This window comes from Protobothrops mucrosquamatus, unplaced genomic scaffold (genome assembly GCF_001527695.2).
Source record: "Protobothrops mucrosquamatus isolate PMUCROS unplaced genomic scaffold, P.Mucros_1.0 scaffold10, whole genome shotgun sequence".
Classification (NCBI taxonomy): domain Eukaryota; kingdom Metazoa; phylum Chordata; class Lepidosauria; order Squamata; family Viperidae; genus Protobothrops; species Protobothrops mucrosquamatus.
In genome coordinates this window covers 3,286,833-3,302,779 of record NW_015386397.1, presented here as the reverse complement: position 1 = coordinate 3,302,779, position 15,947 = coordinate 3,286,833, and the positions used below count along the sequence as shown (strand labels likewise).

At 39.0% G+C, this 15,947-nt stretch overlaps 1 protein-coding gene across 1 annotated transcript in view; it reads right to left on the bottom strand.

Moving 5' to 3' along the window:
* Window positions 1-15,947, bottom strand: part of SKAP1 (src kinase associated phosphoprotein 1) — a 130,339-nt gene that overhangs the window by 25,636 nt on the left and 88,756 nt on the right. Inside the window, exon 7 of the mRNA XM_029283044.1 lies at window positions 14,708-14,734. Coding sequence (XP_029138877.1) covers window positions 14,708-14,734 — 27 coding nt within the window. The remainder of the gene's footprint in view (window positions 1-14,707; window positions 14,735-15,947) is intronic.

The following is a 15,947-nucleotide window of genomic DNA, read 5'->3' as shown; positions in this document are numbered from 1 at the left end:
CTCCTAACCATATGATACTTGACCTTTTTCATGTAATCAGCCAGTCATTTCAGATGTTAGCACAACTACCTGTGTACAATAAAGAATTTTGGGTGGCAATATTTTAAAATAATAACAGTGAAATCAGGCTATAATCCAATACTGTCCAGCAATAGCAGCTTATATAAGCAAAGTGTAACAATATAAAAGAGGAAAAGAGAGGTCATATTTTAACCGTGCCCCATAAACCTATCAATTGTTATTTAAGACAGTAATAGCAATCACTTGTTATAGCATCGTAAATTTACATGGCACTTTATAAGTATAACACAAGCAGGAAAGCTTCCTTAGCTTTGACAAGTATCTCCGGTCTCACTAAAGAGAAGACAATGAACGAAACACACTGTCAGGACATGATGGAGGCCAGGGGAAGAGGAAAAGGGAGGGAGGAGGAGAGGGCTCTTTGGGCGGAAGGACAGACTTAGCAGAAAGGCAGTTAGTATTCCAAAAGGAAGTGAGGGTTAAAAGACTAACAAAAAACCAAAGGTCAAACACAACCATTAAATTTTTTGCAGTGCACGTAATCACTCTGAAAGCTAATTATTTCCTATTAGCCTGTCAAATTGTAGCCAAAGATTTTATTATTACTGTTCTTCACCAATTTTTTATTAAATGGCAATGCATAGTAGTAATTATATTACCCCAAGAAAATATTATTTGGAAAAGGAAATGATAACTTATAGGTTGCTGTGCTTTAGCATTACTCAACGTGATACCAAGTTGTCATGTTATTGAGGAAAAATTCTTTCTCAGTCCAGAAGACTTTGAAAGATATCTTTTCAACTTTAATTAGGGTGCTATTTGATGTCAACCATCATCTCTGTCTTTGGTGTCACAATGCAGCCAATCATTGTAGGAGCCTTTTGATCTATGTGTTCACGAGGCACAGAAGACTGGAAATTGGTCCAGAATGGCAACTTTTAGTTCTACTATTTTTGGCTTTTCAGTAGAAATTGAAAGTGACTTTTGATACTGAAGGCTATCATTCATGCTTTTCTACGTATGTACCGGTATATATGATTACATATGTCTATACTTCTGTACCACACTGATGTATCTACATGGGCTGGTGAATGGCAGTGGCATAAAGGAAAGCACTTTATCAGCTTATGAGTTTTAAAACATAAAATTGCACTAACATGCTTTTCCATTAAAAGCATTTTTTTCCAAAAATAAAGTCTATAAATTATTAGCACTATATCCAAAATTGACATAAAACATTAAAGAGCTAGTAATGTGGTACTGAAAGGGTACTTAATTTTTAAGCCATCTTTTAATTGCATTAAAATACTTTTTCATAGGAACATTTTTATGTTCAATAATATCCTTGAAGCCCACCCTACCGTGGCACGCAAGGCTGGGGAGGATGAGCATATACACCAAGACCATACGGCCCCACGAACAAGACGTGGAGGGCCGATTGTGCGCAATGCAAACCGCATCCCACAGCAGGGGGAGCTAGCAAGGGGGAAGACGCACGAAGGAAATGCAGAGATAGAGGGTATAGGGCAGGGGTAGGCAACCCAAAACACTCAAAGAGCCACTTGGACCCGTTTCCCACCGAAAACAAAACACTGGGAGCCGCAAAACCCTTTTGATATCTAAAATGAAGATAACACTGCATATATCCTTTTTTACCACTCTCTTTTTTACTTACACATACACACACACATATACAGTATATATATCATAAAGGTAAAAAAGGATATATGCAGTGTTATCTTCATTTTAGATGTCAAAAGGGTCTCTCTCTGTGTCTCTCTCTCCCTCTCTCTTTTTCTGCCCTTGGTCTGCCAGTCCTCTTCCCCCACTCTTTCTTTCTCTCCCTCTCTCTCCTTCTCTCTCTCTCCCTCTTTCTTTTTCTCTTTCTCTCTCCCTCTTTCCTCTTCCTCTCTCTCTCTTTTTCCTCTCCCTTTCTCTTTTTCTCTTTCCTCTCTCCCTCTCTCTTTCTCTCTCTCTTTCCTCTCCCCCCCTCCTCTCCCTCTCTCTTTCTCTCCCTCTCTCTCTTTCTCTCCCTCTCTCTCTGCTTCTCTCTGATCTTCTGCTCACCTGGCAAGCTGGCTTCAAGCTGTTCTCCAACAAGCTCAGGGGTAGGCAACCTCTGCTCTTTTATGATTCATGGACTTCAACTCCCAGAATTCCTGAGCCAGCATAGCTGGGCTAGCTAGCTCTCTCCTGCCCTTCCTGCTTCCTGCTTCCTGCTTCCTGCAGAGACACAGCCAAAGGAGAAGCGGTGCCCAGTAAGCTTTTCAGCTCCTTGGAGAACACTGTGAGTCCACTCTCTTTTTTACTTACACACACACACACACACACACACACACACACACACACACACACACACACACACACACACAGAGAGAGAGAGAGAGAGAGAGAGAGAGAGAGAGAGAAGGGAAGCTCAAGTGCCTCTCTCTGTCTCTGTCCCTCTCTGCAAATGGCAGAGGAGGCTGGGAGCCACAGGGGAAGGCTCAAAGAGCCACATGCGGCTCCGGAGCTGCAGGTTGCCGACCTGTGGTACAGGGGAATATATTGAAAAAGAAGAGGAGGGCAGTAGTTGTAAGTACTTACAGGATTCCCATGCAACTCATGGGAAGACAGTGAATATGGGGGAGAACACCTTTAAGAGAAGGGAGGGAGTGAAGGGAGGGAGTGAGTCAGCAGTAAAGCTGACTCACAGAAACAAAAAGAGCAACCTTTAAATGTGAGAAAGGAGACCAAAACGCAGGTGTGATAGGAATAATTAGGTCACAGGCTAATTGGTTGGGGCCAATTACGCGTTCTAGGAGCCGGGCGCAGATGTCAAACAACCTTACTTAAGGCACACCCATAGACTGGCTTGTTAACCGTGATGATGCTGGGAGCTCCCAGCGAAAGCTTGGTTTTAAATTAAAGTTTTAAACTTTTTACTCTCCTGGTGATCGTGAGTTTTTATCTATTTTATACTATGAACATTTTTATGTAGATAAACCATTTTTTAGAGAAAAATAGCACATATATATTTAAAATAAAACATTTTTAAAATGAATAAATAGAAAAGTAGTATTAAAAGTAAACTGATACATAGTACTATAGACAAAATTGCCCCAAATATCATTTTATTGGTCAAAATATGCTTCTTTCAAAAAATAGGAAAAAATCCTATAAGACCTGCTTCAGTGCACATTTCAACCCTAACCCCTAATCCTGCATTCTTCACTATCCTTTATGTGTGTGTATGTTTGCATACATATGCATATGCGTATGTGTGTGGGCAAGTAGCATATATATATTTAGTGATGGAGAAAATAAAATGAAGGGTTCAAAATTAATCAGAGATATATGTTCTTATATCAACTATAACTTGGATATATTGAGGAAAAGCATTTTTATTTTATGCACTGTTTACAAAATGTTATGCTGCAGTGTGTTTTGTTTTGACTTACTATGTAAGTCATTATGGTTTGCAAATATAGTTCATAACTGCAAATGTTATCTGAACTCAACCAACAATTTATTAATTCAGTGTACCACAGATAGGCAAATAATGGAATAGCACAATGTAGGAATTCAACCATTTCTTTTACTTTGGCTAACCAGGTGGAAAAGAACCTATGTAGCCTGATTAATTTACTTATGTTCTAGTCAGAAGTTTGAATAATTTAGTAGATATTTCCAGTTTATCTTTGTTGTCTTAAAAACCAGAGATCTGTTTGTTTGTTTTTTAAAAAAGCCAGTACACTGGACACTAATATTGGGATTCTGAATTTTCCTTTTAATTGGAAGTCCAATACTTTTTGGGCCCAGATCTCTTTTCTGCAAAGACAAGAAATATCTGACAGGTAGTTAGATGGAAAACCAACCAGCTATAGAGATTTTTTTTTTCTGATATCCTATCTGCAGAGAGTTTTGGACAACCTGTCATGCTTCACTTTTTGGAAGTCAAAGCTTTTTCCTCCCTTACCATGACTTTGTCTAGGGCACAGCTGTCTCTTCCCCTTCATTCAAATCAATGCAAACATGGTCAGTCTATCCCTTTGTGAATTCAGAATTGAATCTGAAGTTGTAGGGTCAAAAAAAGCAGCTCTGGCTGCCCTGCTCCACCCTTACTATTAAACGGGAAAGTGGCACCAAGATCTTTTCTAAATAAATCAGTCTTGATTGTAGAGCTCAGGCCAATGAGGAGACAAACCACATTAGCATTGATTTTAAAATAAATTATTGAGAGTGCTTTCCCCATCCCACTTCTCTACTCTGTGAATCTGCAAAGAAAAGCTCTAATCTGTTTACAGTGATTAGTAAAAGGGAAAAAAAGGAAGGGGGAATCCAAAAATAATGGACCAATCTATTAATATTGCTCCAGAGAATGCTTTGTGAAAAAGAAATGAAATAGGGATTATTCCTGCTTCAATGCACTTTTAGCTGTTGATTGGAGTTAGCTTTAGACTTTGACTGAGGCAAAAATGTTGCTTCTAGCATCACCATCACCTCCTTGTACCTCACACCCCAATTTTCTTACAGGGATTTCAGAAGGTAGAAGACCTTGTCCAGGGCTTCCTAGAACACCTGTTCCAGAAGATCTGTATCAGAGAAGCAGAAAACAGCTAAGCATTTTTATTCATGTTTCAGAGTGTTTGTGATTATTCACCAGGATAATTCACCACAATATTCACTGTGTTTTTTTATATGGAATTCTTTAGCTTATAATGCCTTATTGCAAATCTCACTATTTGTTTTCAAAATGCCAAACTCTTCTGAAATGCACTGCTTCACTCCTCTCCAATTCAATTTACTTTGTAAATATAGCAAAAGATCTTTGCACTTCAGCCCAGATATTTTTGCAGACTCAGAATGTACTCCAAATGTACAATGAATGTTTGCTTCCCACCATTTTGAGGCAGTAAATGTGCAAAAACTGTAGCCTAATAATAAAACAGACTTTGTATATTTAAAAACAAAGATTCACAAACCTTTTCATAAAATCATGTGATGAAAAAACCCAATCATGCCAATATTAGCACCATTTCCTGCCTACTGTGTTATAATAATAATAGTAAACTTGGAAGGGACCTTGAAGGTCATCTAGTCCAACCCCCTGCTCAGGCAGGAAACCCTATACCATTTTGGACAAATGGCTGTCCAGTCTCTTCTTAAAAACCTCCAGTGTTGGAGCATTCACCGCTTCTGGAGGCAGGTTGTTCCACTGGTTAATTGTTCTAACTGTCAGGAAGTTTCTCCTTAGTTCTAGGTTACTTCTCTCCTTGCTTAGTTTCCACCCATTGCTTCTTGTCCTGCCTTCAGGCGCCTTGGAAAATAGCTTGACATCCTCTTCTTTGTGGCAGCCCCTAAGATATTGGAACACTGCTATCATGTCCCCCCTCGTCCTTCTCTTCATTAAACTAGACATACCCAATTCCAGCAACCGTTCCTTATATGCTTTAGCCTCCAGTCCCCTAATCATCTGTGTTGCTCTTCTCTGTACTCTTTCTAGAGTCTCAACATCTTTTTTACATCGCGGTGACCAAAACTGGATGCAGTATTCCAAGTGTGGCCTTACCAAGGCATTGTAAAGTGGTATTAACACTTCACCTGATCTTGATTCTATCCCTCTGTTAATGCAGCCTAGCACTGTGTTGGCCTTTTTGGCAGCTGCAGCACACTGTTGGCTCATATTTAGGTGATTGTCCACTAGGACTCCGAGGTCCCTCTCACAGTTACTACTATTGAGCAAGGTACCCCCTATACTATACCTGTGCATTTGGTTTTTCTTGCCTAAATGTAGAACCTTGCTTTTTTCACCATTGAATTTCATTTTGTTAGATAGCGCCCAATGTTCAAGTCTGTCCAGATCCTTCTGTATCTTAAGCCTGTCTTCTGGAGTGTTGGCTATTCCTGCCAGCTTGGTGTCGTCTGCAAATTTGATGAGTTCCCCATCTATCCCCTTGTCCAAATCGTTGATATAGATATTGAAAAGCACTGGGCCCAGAACAGAGCCCTGGGGCACCCCACTACACACTTCCCTCCATGTAGATGCGGTTCCATTGAGGACCACACGCTGAGTACGGCCGGTCAGCCAGCTACGGATCCATCTGGTGGTGGTGCTTTCTATCCCACATTTTTCTCTTTGCTCTCAGGTTCCCTAAAAGCATTAAGAATCACTCATAATCAACAATGCCAGAATGGTTATGCTCAACGAGCAGTAAACTAATTGTAATCCTAATGCCTTTTTTGCCAATGTAACAAGAAATTTGCCTCAGTTCATATTGTTTTAATTCATCTTAAATATAATGTCCCACTGGATTCTGTTCCCAGTTTTCAACATGTCCTCTTTGTACATTTTTCATTTACACCCTGTTTTACATCATGTCCTTTCTCCCTGCAGTTCAAGGAAATTAACACAGATACCTGAGAGATATTTGTAGAGAGCTAACTGGCAAGAAACAAACCAGGCAGTTTTAGCCATTCTTTTAAAGCTCAATAATTTCTCATAATCCTCAGTCATTTTGGCTGATGGTACTGATAGGGAGTTATGGGAATTGTAGTTCAATCCTTTTGAATGGATTCCTTTTGGCAAAGGCTTGATAGTTTACTGTAAGAGAGCCCTTTTCAATCAGAAATGTACTGATTGCATACAAGATTTCATACAATGCATACAAGGCTTCAAAATAGTTAAAAGCATCACTGAAATTCAACTACTTTTCTAATAAAAATACCCATGAAAAATTCTGAAACTGTACAAAATGCAGGATGCATTATTCAGTAACTTGAAGATATACACAGCGGTTTCCTCAAGATCCTTTATGGATAGGGCTTGTTCATATGGTATTATCCCCCATCCTGGTATTCCCAATATTTCCTACATATACACAGAAGAGATTCACAGAAGGAGATAGCAACAATCCACTTTTGATAAGCACTAAGAGGTTAAATAAAGTAATTCTGAATGTCATGCAGCGATATAACATTGATCCAGGGAATTATGAGCAACTGTAGAAGTGGCTGCACAGATTGGAAAATTGATAGAAAAGGGGACTCAGTTGTTAGTGTTTGTAGCCTGCCCAAAGTATAATCAACTGATGCTGAATCAGATTGTGGGACACTTCCAGAGCTAAAAGGACCTTGTACAAATTTACAATGAGTCTTGGACAGAATATTTCCTCTTTGGGGTCCTTCAAGTCAATAACCAAAGTCAAAAGCAAAACAAGCAAAAAATACCATCCTGTTAATCAAGAAAAGGAACAATGCCAGATTCTTGATATTTACACTAGGCTTTGGAAACTATTTGATGGATTCCATGTTATAAATTACAAGTTCCTGAAAGTGTACATATAATTCCTCCAAGTAGAGGCAACATAGCTCTTTTTCCTCATTTTTACAAGAAAGGTTGAGAAAAAAGTATTTGCATGTCCCATATCTGTAAAACAAATGGAAATACTTGGCTAATTCAGAGGTTTTATCTAGCTTGCCAACCACAGGATCCAATACTATACAGACAGTCTCAGAAAGAGCACTGAATTAGGTCTCTGGATAAAAGGTTTGTAACTTAAACCCTAGAATCTCTGGCACTCTGCTAGAAAATACTGACCAGCAAACTCCCCCCCCCAATCAACATTAGTGCAGTATGTATTTGGTCCTCTCTTACTCTCAGTAGAGTAGCTCAAATTGCTTGGCAGAGCTGTGTAGCAGAGTGAACTCCAAACGTTCCCCCAAGGAGGCCCCCCTGTCTCACTTTTTTCTCTGCTTTACTGGAAATGGAATGCTCCTTTTCCCATTTTAGGCTGCTGTACTAACCACATTAGCAAAGCCTTCCTAAAGAGCCCATAGTAGTTTGCTACATCTAAGTCTATGGCCCCAAACTGAGGCATATTTTGCTAAAAAACAATTTATTTCTCTTCTTTTTGGAAATAGAAGAAGAATAGCAGAAAGATCATTGTATTTATTATAATTGGTTATAATAATTTATATGCCACCTTACCTCCAGGAGTTCCAGGCAAGATACATATCAATCCTTTTTCGATTTTTTTCATTTCAAAACAATCCTATAAAATACTTCCTCCGTACCAACCAGGTCTTGGTAATGCATGCCAGATTGGCCCTCTCACTCATAATTACATTAGAGATGTAATCCATTGATGGAAGGCCTTAATTCAGACTGATCTGGCATTCAGTAGCAAGTGACAAAAGCTAGGGTCTTGAAGCAGAGCATAAGGGCATGAAACATGTCACTGGTCCTCAAACCCAAGACCATGTTTCGTGTTCCATTAAAACTCTTCATGCCATTACCACTATGATGTCTCTCCCTGCCCTCTACCCTCTTACAGAAGCCATCCAGCAGGATTTTAGGAGGAATGTGTCCTCTCCACTACAATTAGTATGCTAGATTTGCCCTGTTCTCTTTCTTCCCCTATGCCTTTAATTGTATTGATTGATTGATTTATGAGGACAAGATCTATTATATTATTCATTTCTGCAGGCTGTTCTCTCCATCTCTCAGTATGTTTGGGTATGTATTTACATGCTGTAGAACAGGGGAAAACTTCTACAAGATAGTATTTTTTTTTTAAAGCCAGATGTCAAGTTCTAGAACTTTACATTCAGGTCTTTTTGGGTCAAATTGGCCCCCTGTGATATATCTGTAGATTATGGTGATATTGGTCAGCCTTTAGGCTAGTTCAGTGATTATAATATTGATTGATGGTTTGCATAAAATGAATCAAGACATTCAGTGCTAGAACTAGAATATTCATTCTACTTCATGTACCATATATCTACTATAAGGCATCTAGGAATGATAAGTGAGTAATCCAGCTATAGAAATCAAGCCTTGGACTTTGCCTCTGTGTGACCCAGGTCTGTGTTGATGAAATAAAACACTATAAACTATACTGAAGCAGACCTAAATCACTGGTAGAGCAATTGCTGTGTATGCAGAAATATCTGGCTTTTCCAGGTAAAAGAATCAATTTGTAAGTAGTAAGAAAGCCATTAATTGCTTATTTTGTGAGGAAGCAGTCAAAGTAATTTCAAAGGTGGTTTTCCAAAAGGCAATTGGATTTTCTTGAGAGTCCAGTTGCCTTTTGGAAAAGCACCTTCGGGATAACCATGATCTGGATAATTGAAAATCTCCATAGATATTCAGTCAAACGAATGGAAGAATAGATAGAAAAGTAGGATAGGTTTGCACAACACACTCAACTAGCCCAAAATTGGGATGGGCAATTAATGACTGAACATATTGGGAAAACTCAGCCATAGTCCGAACATATCAAATGAGCTAGAACATGATATGAAGCCTAATATGTTTATTTGCTTATTTTGGTTGATTTTGTTGCTATGAAAATAGCAGTTGTAATTTGTTAGCCCAAATTTAACCTTTAACATGTAGTATGATGTAATAGGATGCAGGTATACTGCCATAATTTTGAGCTAGCGTTTAGATCTGTGTCACAAACTGCATCTTCCAAACTGTTCTTTGTGAAGGCTACCAGTGGATAGTTGAAAGGTTTTCATTCTTTTTGCTATTATTAATTTCATTTCAATACTGTCCTCTTAATGGTTCAGGGCAATGTTTATTACAATTTAAAGTGTTTATTAAAAGCAAAGAAGCTATATATTAAATTAATCTAAAACTGCTAAATATTATGAAAAGTTAAGCTGAAACATAAGTCTTTACTGCTCTCTTTAAAATCTTTAAAGATGGACTTCTGGTTCCGGTTCACGGCGACTGCGGTTGTACGAAGAGACTCATCTCTTCACCGGCAGATTCTCCTTCACCGGTAGACCCTGAAGGGGGTTGAAAGTTGCCCTGGAGGGGTGACCACCGATGAGGAGGCTTTCTGGTGACTGCGGGAGGGTGGCAGCTTCTCCCGTGGCTCCAGCTGACTCCTTAGGGCCGACAGAGCAAAGATTGTCCTGCAAGATGGCCGATTATGCAGCGGGACCAGCCGAAAGTCACAAGAACATCTAAGCGTTAAGAACCACCACGGACGATCCGGGTGAGACCCTTCCTTTTCCTCTCTTCACCCTATTTTTCTCTTTGCCTGTAAAAAGCCCTCTTGGAACTATTTCCCTGCCTTGAGAGAGCGGCGTTTGTTTGCGTGGGAAGAAAAGCGCTGAATAAAAGGACAGAATAACTAATTTTAATGACTATATTTTACTTCTAACTGGGGTCCCAAAAAAACCCTTTTATAGAGCTTTTTTCTAAAAAAAAAAAGGAAAATTCATTTTATTGGTGTCTGGGAAAGATTCTGTAACCCACTGAGGACATCTTGTGGCAAAACATAATACTGCAATTGCCTGCTTCTGTTTGGAGATGAGGTTGGCTTGACCTTCAAACTATTATAAAAGGGAAAAGATAAAGAAGTTGATGCAGCTGTTAGAAACTGTGGGGGTGGAGATTGGTTAACCCTTATTAAATATAGCCTCCACTAAAAGATAAAAGGACTGCTTCTAACTATTATTGAAATGGAGAAACCTTATTTACAACTAAACTGTAAACTCATATTGGAAAAAAATCATGAAGCCACTGAGCAAGTATGTGCTAAAATAAAAGAGATTACTACAGAAATAAGAATCAGAAACCTTACTACAAACCCTCAAACTGACTTCCAGACTTCAACTGATTATCATATAGGCCAAAATACACCAGAAGAGGAATTAACCTATATTAAAGAGGAATTTATATTATCTCATAAGCATTCTATTGAGATTTCTGAGGATCAAAAGAGAACCTTAATCAAACTACATACAACTCCAAAAATAACAGGAATTGATGTTCAAACACGACTTACTGACAACGATGATAACTTTGATAACCAACTATTAACCATAAAAATTACATGTAATGGGTTAAAAAAGTTTTGTAGAGATACGGATTGATTTAAGGGATTTGGACTGATCTAACAATTAATTGAGTATGTCAAGTTAGTAAGATGATATTTTGTGTAATATGTGTGTTTTAGATATGATAATTATTTGGATGAGATTTAAATCCTACCTAATGGACTGAAATGATTTTGTGTTTTGTTTTGCTCTGTTCTGTTATAGAAATAGATTGACTGTTAGACTATATATACATAGAGTAATATTTTTATCTTAATTAGGATTATTATTTTGTAGTGGAGGAAGAAATAAGAGAAATTTGTGATAAAATTAATGATTTATTAGATTAATCTAGATACATCTGGAAATATTAAAATGTTATTGCTGGAATATTATGTGTATTTTAGAAGGGGTACCCGAAGTGCTAATATGTTTATTTAAAATTAAATCAGATTGTGGTAATTGTAAATTACTAAAGCTTAAAAACAGGATTTGGATCTATATAAATGTAATCTAGAAATGGATTATTTTAAATATGGTATACTATTGGAGGGAAACAGAGAGGGAACGTCTAATGTATTAATTTGAGTTATATATATATGACTTTGTTTTGGGATGATTGATTACCCCATCACCACAGTGTTTCTCGAGCATTTTGTTGTAAAAGTTAAAAAACCAATAAAACTTGTTTTAAAAAAAATCTTTAAAGATGGTAGTCCCTGGAAAGCTGCATGAAATATCTTTCATGACCATGGAAGATCTGAAAAGACCTAGCCAAATCTTCATTAGAGAAGCTGGTGCCTCCCCAAATACAAATTCTCCTTAATAAAAAGTAAGGAATAACCAAAAAAAGATATGGCATACTTTCAGGTAACTTGGATCTGAGTTATTTAGTTATGGTATGTGCAGAAGTTTGAAACAAAAGTATTTTGGGTTTCAAACACCTTACTTCAAAGAATATTTCTAGTTTGAGCAGCTACTCTAACCTTATTAAAAGTGTTTTGACATGATTTAAATATTCTGAAAGTGTGCGAAAGTCAGAAATAGGGCTATTTTGACTTTTGATTATTCCAGCACTTCTGGAATAATTAGGACTTCTGGTAAATCAGTGCAACACAATTTGAACATGAACAGTTTTGAGTTCAAAATGTCTCAAATTCTAAACATTTTGCACATCTCTACAATTTAGGTTTTAAAGGTGAAAAACAGTACTTTATATTTTGCCTGGAAACTTATGTACAGCCAGAACCAATATTTAAGAACATGCACAGTATGGTATGTTATTTATTCCCAGGGATAAAACTGGCTTCCACATTTTGATTTAACTGGAGTTTCAAATTACATACAAGAGCAACCCAATATAAAATGCACTGCAGTAGTCTAGTATTGTAGTTAACATTGTTGCGCCACTGTTTTAGCTGATGTTAGCTAGTCAGGCTTTGGCTGCACTGCATTAAGGCAGTTGGTTAAAATAATGGATTCTAAGGCAAACAAAGTGCAGCATTTCAACTGAAACCATGGTATTTTAATTAAATGCATGCCTCAAAAATTCATAATGGATGGAGACTTTCTGGAAGAAATTCAGTCACGCTTTTCTTCTGGAAGATGCAATCATCAAAGTGTTAACTGGTCTAGAATCCACTTGGAAGCTGAAAAAAGAATTTAGCCCTCTGGGGCACTATAAAAACACAGGGCAAAAATGACAGAAACAAGGAGTCACCAGTTCAGTGAAACCTTTCCATTTATCAATGTGGATCCCATTTGCTTTGCTCTTGCTCAAGAACAGATCAGGGAGTTTAGGTGAACAGTTTAAAGATATGAACTGCACTATATAAACTGCTCAGTCCATACAATTCCTGCCAGAAAAATAGAATCCCCATATGAACTCCAATCTTTTTGATAAAGACAGATCTAAATTGATAATGGAAGACAAGAAAATATGAAAACATATGTCACAGTATTTTTGTTTTAAAATAGCACAACTATTGCTATTACAGTTACTGTACAGATAGAGCTTGTAACTTACAGCTATCCAGTAAGGCTCGCATGTTGATGAATTGTATGAAATCAATTCAAATTGGAAACAGGGATGGAAAGTATGAGAGATTGAACAAGGTTGTAGGCAAAAATTAATTGCAGAACACCATTTATTTTTAAGATAAATGGGGTGGGGCTGTTGAAGAATAAACAATACAGAGGTGTGGATGGTCTGACCTAATAATTAAGATAGTTATAGGGCTCCAGACCTGGATAGCTGTGGGACAGCCTACTCTTAATTATATGTGACCATCCAGGAACATCTGGATGAAAAACTCTATGTCTGCTCCCTCAGGAAACTCACCAAAAAAGACTATGGAAGTGAGCCTCTGCAGCTATTTATTTATTTGTATCTTGCCTTTATTATTTTAATAAATAACCCAAGACGGTGACATATGTATGTATGTATGTGTGTGTGTGTGTGTGTGTGTGTTTGTTTGTTTGTTAAATTTGTTAAATGTTTTTATTAAACTTACTTATTATTAAAAATATTGCCCTTCTTCTGGAAATGGCATGTCAGCATTCTAATATTTCTGTCCTTTTGTCATTAAGAAAATGAGTAAAATGTTTGCTACTGTGTTCCAATCAGTGTGAAAGGCTTGGATAGTCTAATGTTGTTTCATAGATGTTGAAATAATTGTTTAATGTAAAATTCCCAGAATTCCCTAGCCAGCAGACACACATATATCACAGATATACAGATAGGGCTTTAAAATAATACCCAAAAGATAACTCATTAGTGATTCCTCATCGGATTGGAGAGCTGTATTCGGTTGAGTGTTACAAAGTTTGATACTGGGTGTCAACAATGGAAGCTTAGATTTTAAGTTACAGGAAATAATTTATTTGCTGTAAATTAGAATTTAGTTAATAAATTCCAATTTATTCCATCTTGGAAGATAAACCTGATTGATTGCTGTGTCCAGTGCTGGGCAATACACTTTAAAATGTTTCAAACACCTTAAGAGAAAGTAAACGAGAATAATAATGAAATTAGAAAATAAGCCACGTGAAGAGAGATGAAAGGAGCTGGAAGTGCGTGTAGCTCTGAGAAGACTTGAGGTATATGATAGCACTCACCAAATACCTGAAAAGAAATCAGCCATCACCTAACTTCCAAGAGTGTAGACTACGGAATGATGGCTTTAAATTATAGCAAGACTGATCCATTTTAATATTATAAAACAGTTCTTAATAATAAGATCAGTTTGATCACAGGTTGAATTATCCAGAAGGGCTTCCTTTCATTGGAAGTCTTTGAACTGGAGGCCAGAATTGCCATGTATCTACGATGTTTTAATTTGGATTCTTGCACTGTGTAAGAGATTAGGACTCTGGCAAAAAATTTCCCTTTCAAATACATTTCAAATATTCTATAAGAAGATATTGGAATAAATTGAGGCCGTAAGGGTCTGGATGGGGAGGAACAGACTCAGGCTCAACCCTTCCAAGACCGAGTGGCTGTGGCTGCCGGCGCCTCGGCATAGTCAGCTGACTCCGTCGCTGACTATAGGGGGCGAAATTTTGGCTCCCTCGGAGAGGGTACGCAATCTGGGGGTCCTCCTGGACTCACGGCTGACACTGGAAGACCAGTTGGCGGCTGTGACCAGAGGGGCGTTTTATCAGGTACGCCTGATCTACCAGTTGCGGCCTTTTCTGGACCGGGACGCCTTGCGCACAGTCACCCATGCCCTTGTCACCTCCCGCCTGGACTACTGCAATGCTCTCTACATGGGGCTCCCCTTGAGGAGCACTCGGAGGCTCCAGTTAGTCCAGAATGCGGCCGCGCAGGCGGTGTTGGGAGGGACTCGTCGCTCCCATATAACACCGTTACTGAGCGAGCTGCACTGGCTGCCGGTGGCTTTCCGGGTGCGCTTCAAGGTGTTGATCATCACCTTCAAAGCGCTCCATGGCATCGGACCTGGATATCTCCGAGACCGCCTTCTGCCTCAGATTACCTCCCATCGGCCGGTACGCTCCCACAGAGTGGGTCTCCTCAGGGTGCCGTCAGCCAGACAATGCCGGCTGGCGACCCCCAGGGGGAGGGCCTTCTCTGTGGGAGCTCCCACCCTCTGGAACGAACTACCCCCAGAGATCCGGGTGATCCCGGATCTCCCTTCCTTCCGCCGCGCCCTTAAGACATGGCTATTTCAACTAGCAGGACTGGCCTAAGGGGTAATTTTTAGCGGGGTTTTAAATAAAATTTTAAAATAACAATGGCCAATCTAATATTTCCTTTTAATTATGTTTTAATGATAGTATTTTGGTATTTTTTGTATTTGTTTTTATCAGGCTGTTAGCCGCCCTGAGTCCGCAAGGAGAAGGGCGGGGTAAAAATCCAATAAATAAACACTAGACAACCTGTGCCCTGCAGAGTCATTATTTCAGAGATAGTTCCTCACCTAAACAGAGAAACAGAATGACCACTGCTGGGCAAAAAAGCAGTGTGAGTGGGAGCAATTTCCAATTTCCTACTAACTTCCTCATTAAGTTTCCTTATGGACAGCTGGCAAGGAATATTGGAAATCTTAATCTTCCTTTCTCCCTCCCTCCCTCCCTCAAATTTCTGCTAGCTTCCCCACTTACTTTCAATGCAAGAAGAAAGTCATTGGGGAAGTCAGCAGGAAGTTGTAATCCCAAGGCCAGCAGCCAGGTAAGTGGCTACTGTTGGTTGGGAAGGAAGTGAGGGGGTGTGGGGAACCATGGATCAAAAATGATACATGGGGGTCTTCAAGAGGTGCCATGTGATTGGGAAAAGGATATATGGGTGTGCACCAGAGATGCTGAGTGGCTTAAGAAGAGCATGGGATGTGGTTTAGGTCACAAATGGTAGCCCGGGGATGCATGAGACACCCCCAGATAGGGTTGGCAGAAGCAAGCTCAGATAGGGTTGGCAGAAGCAAGATAGGAAAAGAAGAATGCATGGGAGTTACATGGGTGTATGGGAGAGGTGCCATGCCAGGTGGGGATAGCATGCCAGGAGTGGTGCGGGTTGAGAAGGAGTGCTTGGAAATGTGCAAGAGGTGCTGTGCAGGTCAGGGACAGCACATGAGGTAATAGCACAGTTTGGGAAG